This window comes from Notolepis coatsorum, assembly GCF_963971535.1.
Source record: "Notolepis coatsorum genome assembly, chromosome: 13".
NCBI lineage: Eukaryota > Metazoa > Chordata > Actinopteri > Aulopiformes > Paralepididae > Notolepis > Notolepis coatsorum.
Genome location: NC_140177.1, coordinates 20,427,999 through 20,447,053, shown reverse-complemented (window position 1 = coordinate 20,447,053; position 19,055 = coordinate 20,427,999). Strand labels below are relative to the sequence as shown.

The following is a 19,055-nucleotide window of genomic DNA, read 5'->3' as shown; positions in this document are numbered from 1 at the left end:
ACACGCGAGAAGTCGAAAGGGAGACCGCCGGGGCTGTTATAATTTTTTATAAAACACAAATCAAATATTCATTTTTACAATCTAATGTATGTTTTTTTTATTTTTTACAATTGAATTATTAATTAGAATATAGAATATTCCTTGACAGCCCTAGTGTGTATGTGTGTGTATTTGTGTATGTATGTATGTGTGTGTGTATTTGTCTGTATGTATGTGTGTATTTGTGTGTATATGTGAATGTGTGCATGCGTATGTGTGTGTGTATTTGTGTGTATTTGTCTGTATGTATGTGTGTATTTGTGTGTATATGTGAATGTGTGCATGCGTATGTGTGTGTGTATTTGTGTGTATGTGTATTTGATTGAAAACTGTATTAACAGATTGCAGAATGGGTAGAATACAGTACGGCCCAATGTGTATGTGTGTATGTGTAGGTGTGTGTGTATGTATGCATGTGTGTGTGTGTGTATATGCGTGTATATATGTGTGTGTGTGTATGTATATGTGTATGTGTGTGTGTGTGTATATATGTATGTGTGTGTGTGTATATATGTATGCGTGTGTGTGTGATGCCCTCACCTTTGCCCATGTACTCGGTGACGATGTAGATGTGTGTGTGTGTGATGACCTCACCTTTGCCCATGTACTCGGTGACGATGTAGATGTGTGTGTGTGTGATGCCCTCACCTTTGCCCATGTACTCGGTGACGATGTAGATGTGTGTGTGTGTGATGCCCTCACCTTTGCCCATGTACTCCGTGACGATGTAGATGTGTGTGTGTGTGATGCCCTCACCTTTGCCCATGTACTCCGTGACGATGTAGATGGGCTCCTCTGACACCACGGCGTACAGCGGCACCAGCTTGTCGTGCCGGAGCTTCTTCATGATCTGCGCCTCCTGCAGGAAGGCCTCTGGGGACATGGTGCCCGGCTTCAGGGTCTTGATGGCCACCTTGGTGGTGCCGTTCCACGTGCCTGGAGAAGAGAAAGAAAAACGGTTAGACCACCTGACCCGACACTAAAACAATTCAAAACCAACACATTTAGAATCATTTACACTTCAATCTGTGGGCGGCGGGCGGCTCCTCTTTAATGTCAGGGTGGACAAACTTTTATATACAGAATTTATATACAGATAGAGCAGGGCTTTCTCCAGGATCCTCAAGCAAGATGGTGGCGAGTGCAGGGGGTGTTCCGGGCCGGGAGGCGAAACTAATTGCAATAAAGAAAGCCCTTAAAAAAGCTGTAACTTAAAAACATAATTTCAATAAAATAACAACCACAAATTATTGATTAAAGTACAGTGTATAAGGTATAAGCCCCAAGCTTTCCCTGGAAAAAAAAGAAGAAACATTTATTACCCCCGCCCGTTTTTTTCCTTCCTCTTCTTCTTTTAAACACATGGTGGCGCTGACGTGTTGTCATAGTGGTGCTGCGCCCCTTTACCATTGTTTAGGGAAAGCCCTGTATATTATATATAAAATATAATGCAATGTATTATCAATCTATTTAACCCCCTGCGTGGGGAGTCTGACAGCCAGGCGAGGAGACGACGTGCCCCGACGCCTTCCAGCATTTTTAAGAGCGTGAGATAAAGCCGACCTTTGACCCCACCTTCACAGGGTCATTAATCCTAAACGGAGGAGCGGCGCCACGCCCCGAGTGTAACGTGTAGCTGGGGAGAGGAAGGACCCGACGGACTACTGTACCCCCCCCCCCTCTCTCCCAAACGCTCACTAAATAACCAACTCACTTCCTGGTTGAGAGCCACTTACTCACGCCCTGCTTACACACAATGAGCTGATCGGAGATGTGGAACGTCCGTCACAAGCCTGACCTTCATGAATGAATCATACTGAACACACCACACACACACTACACTACACACACACACACACACACACACCAACACACTACACACACACACACTACACTACACTACACACACACACACAACACTACACCCCAACACACTACACCACACACACACCGTGTGGAGACCAACATGATGGGATTAGCTAACATTATGGGATGGAGAGAAAGTGGACCATGGAGGTCAATAGAGCATAACATCCCAGAAGAAGAAGAACAACAACAACAACAGCACAATGGTGTAAACGAGGGGAATTCAACCGCTTGGCAGCAGCTCAAACTGAGATGAAGAGAAAAGCACACAGCCTGTTAACTCTTTCTGTGCCAAAAACGTAATATATATATCGCGTTTCGCCGCCAACGCTTGAGTGCCAAAAAACGTAATATCACGTTATTAGATCCTTCGATCGTTTTCCTTTGATCCCCGTGTTAAACACTCAGCCGGAGCTCCCTAGGTCTCCTTGGCTCATCTGCCTACGTTGGAATTGCAATGACGATCGAATCTCGCCAGGTGGCAGTATCGCCTAACTTTTGAACTGGGGATATCACTCGTCTTCCAGTACTGATTTACCTCCGGCTGTTTCCGCCTAGGAGTGGATCACAACATAGCAATCAGTGGAAGATTTGGTGCCTCAGAGCTATTCTTTCCCGTATGGTAGCCATGCCCAATATACACGAGTAATTGCGATCGCCATGGGGTCTACTGGGATTTATTAAGTTTGGAGTACTTTCTGACTGAGGTAAGGTCTATCTTAGGTAAACCTGCTGGTATTCTTTTTACGTAAAACATGCTTCTGTACCGATCACAGTGTCGTATTGTACCGGACGTAAAACATGCTTTTTGTAACGATCGTAGTTTCTAGTTAAAACGACCCCCCCCCCCCCTTGATGATTTCTGTGAAAACACATATGTATATGGTATATACCTTTGATTTGGAAGTATTTGGGGTTTCAGGCGAGCAACCAGAATGATTTGGGCATAATGCATATAACGCGTCATATCTTGCGATCTATGAAAAAAGACTGGATTATTTAGGAAAGGGGCGATGTTTAGCGCACAAACTACAGTATGTAGAAATTAACTGGTTAGTCACTCTTGGACTATAAACAATGCCCGTCAAATGAGCCATACTATTGTGTCCATAGCTATAATACAGAACACACGATGACATTGCGAAAATGGTCAATAATGCTGGCGCCATTGAGTAAAGATGGGAAAAGAGCGCGGCAGTCAATGAGTTAACGAGCCATGTGTCGTGCTGCAGACAGTACGTGTTTTCTCTTAGTTTAGAAAACATGAAAAGTTTAAGTATATTTGCATCTTTACGGCGTTCCCTTATATCCTATCGTAAGAGTAGAGGGGAGAGCTCAGCCGCAGCTCAGCCTCTCAGAGCGCTAGGAGGAGAGACGCTGGAGTAGAATGAGATAAGAGAACACATTCCTTTATCGATCCCCTTGGGGGAAATCCGGGCGTCACAGCAGCATGGGGGAGGGGAGGTACAGGTATGGGCAGGGTAACAGTAGAAAGACGTAAACATAGGCAATAACATTTGATTTATTACAATCTAATTAACTCTGAATATAAAAACACGAGGAAAATAAACAGTGTAAACAAAGGAGGGTCTGTAACGCCCCATCGGTAAGATTATATGTTAGTGTAAATATAGGCAATACTCATTTCTTTATCTGAATATATGCTACGAGTATGAGTAAAAGTAAACCGTATACACACACACGGTGCCCTAACTGGTGGAGTAGAGGGGCAAGAGCAGAGCCACAGCTCCACTCACAAACAAGAAGAAGCGGAAGGAAAGGAGAAAGGAGAGAGAGAGAGAAGAATTCCTGGGATGGCGTAGTAGGAGCAGGCATGCCGGGGCTCGCTGCAGACTTCACGAAAGGAACGAGGGATGAAAGAAGAAAGAAGAGAGCCAATCGTCTTGCAGGCCGGCCAGATAACCCGCCCATGGGAGGCGGTAACCTGTGATTACTGAGCCCTCTCTCTCTCTCTCTCTCTCTCCCTGTGTGTGTGTGTGTGTGTGTGTGTGTGTGTGTGTGTCACAGTGAGGGCGCTTGCTTGACATCATTTTATGTACACGGTTGCATAATTGAACAGAGCTTCCTGTGTATACATTGTGGGCCACCTGGCCATGCGTTTATTCACACGCCGCCCGTGACTAATTAATGCACGGTGCGCGGTGTTGTATGTGGTCGTTTAGACACCGCTTGGCTCATTTGTGTACCGACGTCTAGGCTAATTAATGTATCCTGTGTGGGTTGATTTATGTGCAACTGTGTAAACGGGCTGTATTTATAAAGAGTTTTTATCCAAAGCGCTTTACAACCTGTGCCTCACGTTCACTCACACACCCGACGGCGGAGGCGACCATGCAAGGAGCCGAGCTGCTCATCGGAAGCAGTTAGGGGGTTAAGTGTCTTTGCTCAAGGACACTTCCGACACGCTGGCCGGGAGGAGCAGGAATCTAACCGGGAACCTTTTTAATTACCAGACTACCGCTCTGCCTCCTGAACCGCTGTCGCCCCATGCAAGTGGTTGTCCTTCATTCAATCACTATTTCACAGACATGTATGTTGATTGTAGAAGCAGGAGTCACATGTGTACGTGCGTGTGTTGGGTGTGTGTGTATATGTATACGTGTGTTGGGTGTGTGTGTGTGTGTAAGTGTACGTGTGTGTGTGTGTATGCGTGTGTATGTGTTGGGTGTGTGTGTGTGTATGTGTACGTGTATGTTGGGTGTGTGTGTGTGTATGCGACTATGCGTGTTGGGTGTGTGTGTGTATGTGTACGTGTGTTGGGTGTGTATATGTGTGTATGTGTACGTGTATGTTGGGTGTGTGTGTGTGTATGCGACTATGCGTGTGTACGTGTTGGTGTATGTGTGTGTGTGTAGAGACGTTTGTAAGCTATGTTTGTTCAATGACTTGAGGGAACGGGTTTTGTATTGAAAAGTGTTTGGCGTCGAGAAGGTTCCTAAACCAGCCGGTTAAAACAGAATTAAGGATATTGCTCTTTCTGCAGTTCTTATTAAAAATTTTAATTGACTGAAGACGCGAGTAAAGCGCATAAGCCATGTCATTTCACAAAGCGTAAACAGCTTCTGGAGACGCCCGTCATGGTTCGAGACGGACGTCTTCATTCTGTTGCTTGGCAACAAACGTTCTGTTCTGTCCAAGTAGCATCACAACTGGGCGGGTTCGTTAAAAGTAAAGAAAAATGAAGTGTGGTCCTTTTCAAAAAGTCATTTTTTGCTGAAGAGAAAACTAAAGGAAAACTCTTCGCATTCTAGCAGCCTCTATACCTCTCTGTTTCAGTCCTGTTCTCATTCTAGCAGCCTCTCTCTGTTGCAGTCCTGTTCTCATTCTAGCAGCCTCTATACCTCTCTGTTTCAGTCCTGTTCTCATTCTAGCAGCCTCTCTCTGTTTCAGTCCTGTTCTCATTCTAGCAGGCTCTATACCGCTCTGTTTCAGTCCTGTTTTCATTCTAGCAGCCTCTATACCGCTCTGTTTCAGTCCTGTTCTCATTCTAGCAGCCTCTATACCGCTCTGTTTCAGTCCTGTTTTCATTCTAGCAGCCTCTATACCGCTCTGTTTCAGTCCTGTTCTCATTCTAGCAGCCTCTATACCTCTCTGTTTCAGTCCTGTTTTCATTCTAGAAGCCTCTATACCTCTCTGTGTCAGTCCTGTTCTCATTCTAGCAGCCTCTATACCTCTCTGTGTCAGTCCTGTTCTCATTCTAGCAGCCTCTATACCGCTCTGTTTCAGTCCTGTTCTCATTCTAGAAGCCTCTATACCTCTCTGTGTCAGTCCTGTTCTCATTCTAGCAGCCTCTATACCGCTCTGTTTCAGTCCTGTTTTCATTCTAGCAGCCTCTATACCTCTCTGTGCGTCCATAGAAACAGCTGTGGATTACTAGCAATGATAAGCAGTGAAGTACTCTAAATGCCTTGTCTCCACTATACTAGCCAGGGTTTAGCCGTGCTCTGGCCTTGTCTCCACTAACCAGGGTTTAGCCGTGCTCTGGCCTTGTCTCCACTAACCAGGGTTTAGCCGTGCTGTGGTCTTGTCTTCACTAACCAGGGTTTAGCTGTGCTCTGGCCTTGTCTCCACTAGCCAGGGTTTAGCTGTGCTCTGGCCTTGTCTCCACTAGCCAGGGTTTAGCTGTGCTCTGGCCTTGTCTCCACTAGCCAGGGTTTAGCTGTGCTCTGGCCTTGTCTCCACTAGCCAGGGTTTAGCTGTGCTCTGGCCTTGTCTCCACTAGCCAGGGTTTAGCTGTGCTCTGGCCTTGTCTCCACTAACCAGGGTTTAGCCGTGCTGTGGCCTTGTCTTCACTAACCAGGGTTTAGCCGTGATGTGGCCTCGTCTCCACTAGCCAGGGTTTAGCCGTGCTGTGGCCTTGTCTTCACTAACCAGGGTTTAGCCGTGCTGTGGCCTTGTCTCCACTAGCCAGGGTTTAGCCGTGCTGTGGCCTTGTCTTCACTAACCAGGGTTTAGCCGTGCTGTGGCCTTGTCTTCACTAACCAGGGTTTAGCCGTGCTGTGGCCTTGTCTTCACTAACCAGGGTTTAGCCGTGCTGTGGCCTTGTCTTCACTAACCAGGGTTTAGCCGTGCTGTGGCCTGTCTGGCACACAGTGAGCGTCTCCAGCATCATTAGAACCTGGCCGGACCTGGCTGAGACTGTTGTATCATGATTCATGACGGTTTAGCTTGTGTACCACAGTTGCTGGTGCGTATTCTGAGAGGTTGCTTTGCAACCGGAGAGTTTACAAGAAACCCAATGGAGACACAAACCCAACCATACCATACCATGCTAGACCATGGCTAGCCCGAGCCAGGCTGAATATAGTAGCTAATGGAGACACAAACCCAACCATACCATACCATGCTAGACCATGGCTAGCCCCAGCCAGGCTGAACATAGCTAATGGAGAGTGTGGAGGCATTCTGAGAGCCGGCTACAACATACCCAGGCCGTCACAACAGAACGTGGGAATGATCACAGAGCTTGTTGCCAAGTAAAAGAATGGAGACGCCTGTCTCCAGCGATGCCAGCTGTCTCTGAAAAGTTGTTTAAATCTTGTGAAATGACACATGCACATTCCTTGCATACTGAAGGTAAACAGATCCCTGACAAATGTCATGAATACAGCGGCAGCAGTAGTAGCAGTAGTAGTAGTAGCAGTAATAGTAGCAGTAGTAGCAGCAGTAGCAGTAGTATAGTAGTAACAGTAGCAGTAGTAGCAGTAGTATAGCAGTAGCAGTAGGATAGTAGTAGCAGTAGTAGGAGTAGCAGTAGTAGGAGTAGTAGGAGCAGTAGGAGTATAGTAGTAGTAGTATAGTAGTAGTAGTAGTAGAATAGTAGTAGCAGTAGCAGTATAGTAGTAGCAGTATAGTAGTAGTAGTAGTAGTAGTAGTAGTAGTAGTAGTAGTAGTAGTAGTAGTAGTAGTAGTAGTAGTAGTAGTAGCAGTAGCAGCAGCAGCAGTGGCAGTATAGTATAGTAGTAGCAGTAGCAATATAAGTAGTAGTAGCAGTAGGGGCAGTAGTAGCAGTAGCAATATAAGTAGTAGTAGTAGTATAGTAGTAGCAGTAGCAGCAGCAGCAGTAGTAGTAGCAGTATAGTATAGTAATAGCAGTAGCAGTATAGTAGCAGTAGCAGTATAGTATAGTAGTAGCAGTATAGTAGTAGCAGTAGCAGTATAGTATAGTATTAGCAGTATAGTAGTAGCAGTATAGTATAGCAGCAGTAGCAGTATAGTAGTAGCAGTATAGTAGTAGCAGTAGCAGTATAGTATAGTATTAGCAGTATAGTAGTAGCAGTATAGTATAGCAGCAGTAGCAGTATAGTAGTAGCAGTATAGTAGTAGCAGTAGCAGTATAGTATAGTAGTAGCAGTATAGTAGTAGCAGTAGCAGTATAGTATAGTAGTAGTAGCAGCAGCAGTATAGTAGTAGCAGTATAGTAGTAGCAGTAGCAGTATAGTATAGTAGTAGCAGCAGCAGTAGCAGTATAGCAGCAGCAGTAGCAGTATAGTATAGTAGTAGCAGTATAGTATAGTAGTAGCAGCAGTAGCAGTATAGTATAGTAGCAGCAGCAGTAGCAGTATAGTATAGTAGTAGCAGTATAGTATAGTAGTAGCAGCAGTAGCAGTATAGTATAGTAGCAGCAGTATTATAGTAGCAGAGTAGTAGCAGTGTCTTACCCATCCAGACTTCTCCGAAGCAGCCCTGGCCCAGTTTGAGCTCCAGGCGGAGGGAATCTCGGGGGATCTCCCAGGCATCCTTGGCCAGGCCCTGGGTCTGGGGCTTCACCGTGGGGCACACCGCCGTCAGCCGGTAGCACAGTCCGTCCGCGTGCTCTGTACACGGAGGGGGCGGTAAGAGAAGGACTGTTTACAGTGACAGTACAGTTTGCATCCAATAGTCAACCTGCTGATCCAGCCCGGGGGCAGTCTGTGCTCAGCGCTAGGCTGTGTGACACTATAGGGAGGGGAGACGGTCCTGATATGTTATTTCACAATATTTAGGCCACAATACAATATAACACTGCATTTATGTTCTATTGTAAGTCATACTATAATATACTGCCACCTAATCCATTTCAGTTGAGCATAGCTGACGTAATATGTTCTCAGGACAATAAAATGTAAAAAAAACATGTGCAGAATAGATACTGTCTGTACATATCCCTTACTAGTTACGCTGCTGGCCAGTATGACTTACTACCATAGTGTCTTTATACCTGTCACTGTACATATTTATACAACTCTGTATACATCTGTACTACACACTCAGTAGTACTAATTAATAGGGGTGGAACGGTTCAGAAAATTCACGGTTCTGTTCGTATCACGGTTTTGGTTTAACGGTTTTCGGTTCGATATACGTTTTTTTATTTTTTTTTAAATGTAACACTCCAAAAATACCATACATCAGCATAAGATATATAGCCTAAAAATAATCCAATTTTTCAGTTATTCTCAAGGACGTAGTCATTGTCAATTCGAAGGTCAGCCCTACCCTCCTGTGAAAACTCCCATCAGAAAGAGCGCTAACACTTTCAGAGCCCTTGCTTAACCTTGATTTACCCGTTGAATGCCACCATCCACTTCAATGTTAGCGTTAAAAACGCCTAATCTATGTTTTAAATTATGGCTATGTGTCTAATCTGCCCGTTGCTTTATCAATGACTCGTTTGCAGTCAACATTGTCAAAGCGGATTGTTTTTTTATCGGTTCATTTTCGTTTTATAGCATTTTGAAAAGCCCTCGTTTTCAAGGAAAATATAAAGATTCCATGATAAAAGACATTTACTGGAATATTCTAGAATACACAAAAACGTTGTCATTTTTCGGCCTATTTATGAATCGTTTTCAAATAAACGCTAGATTATCGATAGTATATGTGTACGTATGCACGCTATAGACGCAAGCTGAAAAATCATGTAGGGGCTGGTGTACCAACGGGAGACTCGGTTGATGAAATATGATTTCAGATCGCTAATAAAACAATAAAACGATATTTGTCGTCGTGGGCACTCAACGGGGGGGCTGATAAAACGAGATATGTCGTCCGTGGCACCGAAAGGGTTAAGCGGCCAATTATATTCCAGCCACCACACAGGTGACCAACACCAAAACAACATCGTGTCTAACTCAGCCGAGCCTCGGAGCGACCGCCACTCTGACGCACTGAGGGGGCGGGATGATCCACACAGAAGGGACTGCACGGTGCTAATTGCACCCTTACTTACAATTCATTATGAATAGAAAATGGGGGACCCTGATGTAAACAAGACGGAAGTCTTTCTCTGGTCTGCATCCCCTTAACAATTGTGTCTATTGAGCCGTACTGTATTGTACCCATTCTGCAATCTGTTAATACAATTTTCAATCAATCAATCGCCTGCGCGACCAGCTCAACTAATCCCTGGGCAGGAGGAGTAACACATGTCTGACCCGCGCTAGTGAGGCAATAACAAGCTACAGGAGACAGACCTCAGAGGTGGAATGCTTGTTCGGTCGGTTGGTAAATAACAATTTCTTCTAATTGCTACCCTGCAGCAGCATGGTGTTTAGGGGCGAGGGGGCGGGGCTTGACGTACCGGTGTAGTGCTTCTAATGCCACCCTGCAGGAGCGTGGTGTGTAGGCTCTACGTACCGGTGTAGTGCTTCTAATGCCACCCTGCAGGAGCGTGGTGTGTAGGCTCTACGTACCGGTGTAGTGCTTCTAATGCCACCCTGCAGGAGCGTGGTGTGTAGGCTCTACGTACCGGTGTAGTGCTTCTAATGCCACCCTGCAGGAGCGTGGTGTGTAGGCTCTACGTACCGGTGTAGTGCTTCTAATGCCACCCTGCAGGAGCGTGGTGTGTAGGCTCTACGTACCGGTGTAGTGCTTCTAATGCCACCCTGCAGGAGCGTGATGTGTAGGCTCTACGTACCGGTGTAGTGCTTCTAATGCCACCCTGCAGGAGCGTGGTGTGTAGGCTCTACGTACCGGTGTAGTGCTTCTAATGCCACCCTGCAGGAGCGTGGTGTGTAGGCTCTACGTACCGGTGTAGTGCTTCTAATGCCACCCTGCAGGAGCGTGGCGTGTAGGCTCTACGTACCGGTGTAGTGCTTCTAATGCCACCCTGCAGGAGCGTGGTGTGTAGGCTCTACGTACCGGTGTAGTGCTTCTAATGCCACCCTGCAGGAGCGTGGTGTGTAGGCTCTACGTACCGGTGTAGTGCTTCACCAGCTTCTGTAACGTCTCGAACTGGGCCCGCGTGGTGATGTAATAGCCGCCGTTGTCCAGCTTGCGGATCTTGTAGTGTTTCACATTGTCTCCCTTCACGTCGTCCCAGTCCCGGAGGGACAGAGAGTAGGCACCTTTAAAAAAAACAAAACAACAAACAATAATAAATTAAAGAAGCTATAGATAAAAAATGTCTGTAGAGTAATAGTTTCCGTATATAATAATACATCAACAGAGCTTTTAGGAAGGTAGGGAATAAAAGTATTGCTTTCTCCCCAGAATGAATTTATCATTTAAAACACACGTTTGCGGGTCCAAAATGTATGTTGTTGTTGTTGTTGTTGTTGTTGTTGAATCCCCACCCTACTTCCCATTTCCCCACGTGGAATGCACCTGATTGGATGAATGACGTGCTGGTGCTCCATCTAGTGGCTGAATGTTATATTTATAGCACCTTTAAAATTGTAATTAAAATGAAATAAAATAAACAAGGCCAACCTTTTCTGTGCGTTCAGTAGAAGGCTATCCGGCTGCAAGCTATAGCCTAGGAAGCAGATAAGGATCAGCTAGCCTCGCTTAGAACTCAGGGGGAGGTGTGTTTGGCCAACAGCTAGGCTAGCTGATCCGTATCCGCTTCCATTCATTTGTGCTAAGCTAGGCTAGCTAGGTTAGCTTTCTACTGAACACACAGAGACGAAGCTGGTATCCTATCCATCTTCTTGCCTGACTCTGGAGAAGACGGTAAGTGCATTTTTCCCAAAATGCTGGAATGTTCCTTTAAGTCCAGTGCTTATTAAAAGACTAAAGTATATCTGTGAATATCATTGTGGCACCAGATATGTTGCTTATCATTTTCCAGTAATGACTTATGACCAAATAACTCTTACCATTCAAATGGATAATTAAATAACCTAGAGTCCTAGACTAATCAACATGAAAGTCTTAGTTGATGGAGACCCTACGTGGGTGGGGTGGGGTGGTTGACGGAGTGGATTTGGGAAGAAGAAATACCTTTAGTGGTCTCACTCTCTCGTGCCAAGAAGCAGCCTCGCTGATTCCCAGGGACCAACAGAAGACGTTCTGCATCTTTTCGTCCCATTTTACCAAAGTACCACCTGCCAGAAAAGACACAAGGTTCATCAGAGACTTAACAATATATTGCTGAGGAACCGTAATAATGCATCACTCCGAGACCAGGTCCAGCTTGGCCCCCAAAATGTCAATATGGTCGTTGTGCAAAAGCAGTGTGAATAGAAAGGGTTTCAGATTGTTTCCTTTCACGCACCGGTGCAAGAGTCTTGCATGTGCAAAATTGCCTCAGTGCTGTAATGTTATCAAATCTTAACATTATGTCTCTGATAGCATGTACAATGATGCTGTACATACAGCATATATATATATATATATATATATATATATATATATATATATATATATATATATATATATATATATATATATATATATATATATATATATATATATAAATCTATTATTCCTGTATATATATATATTAGGGGTGTAACGGTACACATATCCATACCGAGCCGTTTCAGTACTGGACCTTTGGTTCAGTACGCGCTGTGTACCGAACGAATGCAACGGTACGTTAACCACCAACGGAACGCATGTGCAGAACCTTTTTTTTTTTCGTGCAGAATTTTACTCAAACTTCTAATTCACCCCTTCCCAAAATATATGTTTGTAACACAGCAGGGTCATTACTGAAAATAAAATCAGACGTTTTTTTCTTGTTCGCCAAATAACACACCCAGACCCACTCTCTTCTGCGTGACTTTCACTCACAGCTGATCCGCGGAAAAAAACTAAAACGCACAACATCCCCCTGCAGTCTGCCACCTGTCTGCCTCTCGCTGAAAATAAACGACTGCAGTCACTTATCGCCCCCACGAAGCCTCTTACTCAGCGAGAGGACGAACGGAACGCCATCGACAGAGAGCCGTGGAAATAGCCGGTGGTTATCGCCTGGCTCCGCTTTATTGTTGTATCTGCGTTGTTATTCGGAGGTAATCCTGCACGGGTTACCTTTCAGAAGTCAGACCGAGGTGGTAGCTGTATTTATACCAGTTACGTTACATAATTTATACTCATTATGAATTCAGTTGAAATGAAACGGGCAGAATATTCCTCCAGGGGTTGGTATCGAAGTTAACACTGCGTTAAACAGCCTCATAAATAGCACATTACTTTGTTACATAAGACCTCAAAGAACCGCGTGCAAGTCAATCATCCCAGCGGTAGAAAGCCTCTCCGGGGGGGGGGGTCTGGGGGCTCACCAAGAGACACCACACAACCAGAGACACTCCAGAGTGAGACAGAGGACTCCAGGACCTTTTAACGGAGACGCTTGTGAAGCTAAACAACCAAACCACTCGCTACGAAAAACAAATATATTCAGAGAAAACTATTCAAACATGATGTTTTATGTTGAGTAATATAATATTTTTTAAAAAATTTTCGTCGATCTCTGAGGTGAGTGGTATGTGTCAAGTGTCATGGTAACTAAAGGACTCCACTGGATTTGGTGCAATGTGTAGAGAAGAGGTCAGGGCCTCACTCTCTCTCGCAGACTCCCTCTCTCTCTCTGCCATGTTCCGGGTCACTCTATAGGCCCACTGACTGTCGGAGCACAAATGCCTTAAAATATCCAGTACACCGATGCTTTAATTCTAGGGCTGTACCGAAAGCTTCTAAGCTTCGATCATAATGTTGACATTCAATTTCTAAACCGACATTCGAATTTAAAAACTTTAATACATTTTTTTTGTCTATTCAATCTGTTTAAACCAATGGGGGTTTTCTTCACAGTTGCAGTTAAAGATTAGGCTACACTAATATTATAATATTATACTATAAGACGTCACCATCACTTTCATACCAACCGTGCCCTTATTGGATTATTTATGTTGACGAATTTGAAGCTTCGTTCGAATACTTCAATCTTCAAAAAATGACATTCGGTACAGCCCTATTTAATTCCGTCACAACTAGTGTGGAATGTTAATGACATTTGTGTCATTGTGTCAGCTTCAGATGCATCGTTTGATTTGTTCCAAGTCGTTTAGGTCCCCATCTCGTAAGATAAGATAAGACATTCCTTCTTGAGCAGAGGAGAGCGTGGCCTTCTGTTCACCAGACACTGTCCTCTGCCTCTGGCTCAGCTAGATGTGACCGATGGGCCGATAAGAGGAGCTAGATGTGACCGATCAGAGCAGCTAGATGTGACCGATGGGTAGGGGTGGGAATCACCAGAGGCCTCACGATACGATAGTATTGCGATACTAAATATATTGCAATATGCTGAGTATTGCGATATTAATATTGCGATATATTGCGATTTATTACCTTTTTTCAAAGTAAAACTTTGTCAACATGTTTTATCTAATAAAATAAAGTCCAGTCTGTTCATCTCACTTCAATACTTTTTATTGCAGAACATGGTATTTTCTCAAGCAGACAGATGTAAACACTGTAATCTGTGTTGCATGTACCTGACAAACTGAACTGTTTGTATTACAGTCATATTCCAACTTAACTGAATGCACATGTGTGCGTGTATGCGGACTACTGTACTATTACAGGTATTGAAATGAACAATGCAACTTCCTTATACATTTTTTTTAATACATTTAAAATAAAAAAATTAAGAATTTAATAAAAAATTTAATATCGATACTTGGCGTCCCTGTATCGATACAGTATCGCCACGCAAAGTATCGCAATACTACTACGTATCGATTTTTCCCCCACCCCTATCGATGGGCCAATCAGAGCAGCTAGATGTGACCGATGGGGCAAGCAAAGTAACCTGTGTGTATTATATTCAGAGGAAGCAGACAGCCTATTACAACCCTGTCACACATGGTGCAGGACAGGCAGTGGACAGCCCATCACAACCCTGTCACACATGGTGCAGGACAGGCAGTGGACAGCCCATCACAACCCTGTCACACATGGTGCACGGCAGGCAGTGGACAGCCCATCACAACCCTGTCACACATGGTGCAGGACAGGCAGTGGACAGCCCATCACAACCCCGTCACACATGGTGCAGGACAGGCAGTGGACAGCCCATCACAACCCTGTCACACATGGTGCACGGCAGGCAGTGGACAGCCCATCACAACCCTGTCACACATGGTGCAGGACAGGCAGTGGACAGCCCATCACAACCCTGTCACACATGGTGCACGGCAGGCAGTGGACAGCCCATCACAACCCTGTCACACATGGTGCAGGACAGGCAGTGGACAGCCCATCACAACCCTGTCACACATGGTGCAGGACAGGCAGTGGACAGCCCATCACAACCCTGTCACACATGGTGCAGGACAGGCAGTGGACAGCCCATCACAACCCTGTCACACATGGTGCAGGACAGGCAGTGGACAGCCCATCACAACCCTGTCACACATGGTGCAGGACAGGCAGTGGACAGCCCATCACAACCCTGTCACACATAGTGCACGGCAGGCAGTGGACAGCCCATCACAACCCTGTCACACATGGTGCAGGACAGGCAGTGGACAGCCCATCACAACCCTGTCACACATGGTGCAGGACAGGCAGTGGACAGCCCATCACAACCCTGTCACACATAGTGCACGGCAGGCAGTGGACAGCCCATCACAACCCTGTCACACATGGTGCAGGACAGGCAGTGGACAGCCCATCACAACCCTGTCACACATGGTGCAGGACAGGCAGTGGACAGCCCATCACAACCCTGTCACACATGGTGCAGGACAGGGAGTGGACAGCCCATCACAACCCTGTCACACATGGTGCACGGCAGGCAGTGGACAGCCCATCACAACCCTGTCACACATGGTGCAGGACAGGCAGTGGACAGCCCATCACAACCCTGTCACACATGGTGCAGGACAGGCAGTAGACAGCCCATCACAACCCCGTCACACATGGTGCAGGACAGGCAGTGGACAGCCCATCACAACCCTGTCACACATGGTGCACGGCAGGCAGTGGACAGCCCATCACAACCCTGTCACACATGGTGCAGGACAGGCAGTGGACAGCCCATCACAACCCTGTCACACATGGTGCAGGACAGGCAGTGGACAGCCCATCACAACCCTGTCACACATGGTGCAGGACAGGCAGTGGACAGCCCATCACAACCCTGTCACACATGGTGCAGGACAGGCAGTGGACAGCCCATCACAACCCTGTCACACATGGTGCAGGACAGGCAGTGGACAGCCCATCACAACCCCGTCACACATGGTGCAGGACAGGCAGTGGAATGCATCAACTCTCAGCGGCAATACAGGCTCTATTGTCCGGCCCAGCGCCTTGTCATGTGTACATGGTGAGTTAGTCACAATGTGGGAGCAGTCTGGACCCATCATGCTGCCTCAATTAGGACCGGGCTGGTGATTTAATAATAAGAGGCTGTGTAGAGAGAGAGAGAGAGAAAGAGAAAAAAAGAGAGAGAAAAAAGAGAGAGAGAGAGAGAGAGAGAGAGAGAGAGAGAGAGAGAGAGAGAGAGAGAGAGAGAGAGAGAGAGACAGAGGGAAAGAGAAATACAGACAGAGAGAGAGAGAGCAAGAGAGAGGGACAGAGAAAGAGGGAGACAGTCAGAGACAGATAGTTACAGACATAGAGATAGAGGGAAAGACAGAGAGGGGGAGAGAGAAATACAGATAGAGACAGAGAGAGATACAGGCCGATAGAAAGAGAGGGGAGAGAGAAAGAGAGACAGGTAGAGGGGCTAAAGAGAGAGGGAAAGGCAGAGAGAGATACAGACAGAGAAAGAGAGAGGGAGAGAGATACAGACAGGTCGGTGGATAGAGAAAGAGAGAGGGGAGAGAGAGAAAAACAGAGAGTGAGGGCAAGAGAGAGTGACAGACAGACGAGAGAGAGAAATATTTACAGATAGACAGAGAGAGAGAGAGGGTCTTACTCTTCTGCCTGTATGGAGTCTGCTGGAGCCACGTAGTTACTGGGTATGTATCCCTTCTGGCCCGTGTTGATGGAGCGAGCCTCCCACCAGTCACCTTCCCTGGGGAGAAGAGAGGAAGAGAACACTGGTCTGACCGGATGCTCCACAACAGACAAACGGTGGCCATTTTGCTCTTATTGACATACTCAGGTTGGGTTCCTTTCAACCCCGTTCCCATGGTGGAACAACAGTTGAAACATCCCCGGTGTTGCTGCTGCGGCTACCACTGCCGTTGCTACTGACGACACTGGTGTTTGTCAGATATCACCCTCATCTCTGGTCTGAAAATGAATTATCCAGTTTGCCGTCTACCATCTACCGATCGATGCAGCATCAGACCACCAACCAGTGTTTTTTCTGACCACCTAAATGCTTTATATCTATTTTACATATATAATTATATATATCAATTATATAATATATATATATATATATATATATATATATATATATATATATATATATATATATATATATATATATATGATTGTAAATTATATATATAAATAGATATTTATAATACATACATATTATATAATATACTGCATATTTGAATTTTCCATTTATATGGTTGATATCCTTATTATTATTACTTATTTGATACATCTACTCGAGATGCAAAAGACGTTGAAAATGGACAACTTGATCCCCCTCACTACTTTTAAGGACTCTAGCGCAGAGTTGTTTACACAGAGTTGCCTTTTAACTGTAATCCGTCTGTTCTGCTTCATGTATTACATACCTCGTCATTTTATTTGGTTGTGTGTTCGATGTGACGTATGTATCGTCTGTCTCTCTTCTATTTTACTTACTTTCTTAATATTTAAAAAAAAAAAACGTATCCACTTTTTCTCCCCATTTTCTATTTTTCTCCCATCCCAATTTTGTATTATCCAATTCTTCCCTCCCCTGTCTCGAATGTTGCTAGACTATGCCTCCCACAGGTCGGTTGTAGTGAGGACAGAAGCCTTGCATCACGTGTCCCCTCCGGTACACGAGGAGGCAGCCTGTCGCATCTTTTCGCCGCAGCAGCTCAAGCTCTCAGTGGCGAGGAGTAACACGTGGGAGGCTCACGCTGCCCCCGTCACTTCCTGCTTCCGTCGCACCGGCGTCACCAAACCGACCTGTAGGAGTCGCTGTCCACAACGTCAAATCCCCACCCACCGGCTTTCCCACCCTCTAACACTTGCCAATTGTGTTAGTATGAACGACCGGCCAGCCGGTAGCAACGCCGAGAGCTGGGCTCGAACCCAGCGTCTCCTGCGTTAGAGGCGAGCGCCTTGCCCACTGCGCCGATCAGCCGCTGCTTTCTTATTATTCTTATAGTTAGTTAATTATATTGTTTACACGGTTTATTTTTATTATAATTCTATTGCCTATATTTATGTCTTTCTACTACTACCCTACCCATAAGTGTACCTCCCCCCCCCCCCCCCATGCTGCCCGGATTTCCACGAGGGGATCAATAAAGGAATATCTTATCTTAATAAAAGAGTTTACCCCTTTCCCCATTACCGTTCGAGAGGCTCTTTTGTCCTCTCGCCCAGGCCATCGTTGTAAATAAGAATTGATTCTTAATTGACCAGCCTGGTTAAATAAAGGTTAAATAAAAATAAGTGTGTGTGCGTGAGCGTGTGTGTGTGTGTGCGTGTGTGTGGGAAGCTCACCAGATGGCCCCATTAAAACCACCCATAAACCTAGACTGCTTTCAGCCTCAATACAATGGGGGATAAAGACACACCCACTCACTTGCATGACCATGGGCACGTGCAACACTCCCAGGCACACTAAAACCCATGTCAATAACACCACACACACAAACATACACTCAAATCCATCGCCCATGCCTCTAGCGTGTAAAAAAGCTACTCACGTGTTATTGATGATCTGGAAACGGTCGCCTTTTTTGAACGAGAGATCGTCCGACGTCCTCGCCTCGTAGTCGTACAGCGCCACGAAGAACGTGACGCCACCTGCAGGCGGGACAGGAGAACATCGGGAGGATTAGAGACATCTGTACGACAGGGTCTGCTGCGTGGGTTTGTACAGACAGGGTCTGCTGCGTGGGTTTGACAGGGATGGCGAATCCCACACGGGGTGCCTCTTCGGCTATTTGTCGGTCGGACGCCGTTTCTGTTGTTTTGTAAGAAAGACACATTACGAGCGTAGCATCATGGAATACTTCTCTATTTTGGAATATTCTGCCTCGTAAAAAGACACGTATAGCTTCGTATTCCGTTCCCAAACTTTACTCAGAAATTGGCAAAAGGGAGTCTATTTTTAGGGTTTCTTGCGACTGGAATAATTGACCAGATGCGTTATGATATTGTTAGTTACCGTTATCGAGGTGGCAAGGGAGAGAGACACTTTGATATAACCACAAAGTCTTGGGTTTGAGTATGACCTATGACCTCTATTGCGTCACAATGTTTTGGAATGTTAATGACATGTG

The 19,055-nt window shown here is 45.7% G+C and overlaps 1 protein-coding gene across 1 annotated transcript in view; it reads right to left on the bottom strand.

The window, feature by feature from the left end:
* Positions 1–19,055, bottom strand: part of yes1 (YES proto-oncogene 1, Src family tyrosine kinase) — an 86,465-nt gene that overhangs the window by 26,208 nt on the left and 41,202 nt on the right. The window contains exons 3-8 of the mRNA XM_084326819.1: positions 18,477–18,576; positions 16,565–16,663; positions 11,632–11,735; positions 10,605–10,754; positions 8,088–8,243; positions 796–975 (exon numbers count right to left, since the gene is read on the bottom strand). Coding sequence (XP_084182945.1) covers positions 796–975; positions 8,088–8,243; positions 10,605–10,754; positions 11,632–11,735; positions 16,565–16,663; positions 18,477–18,576 — 789 coding nt within the window. The remainder of the gene's footprint in view (positions 1–795; positions 976–8,087; positions 8,244–10,604; positions 10,755–11,631; positions 11,736–16,564; positions 16,664–18,476; positions 18,577–19,055) is intronic.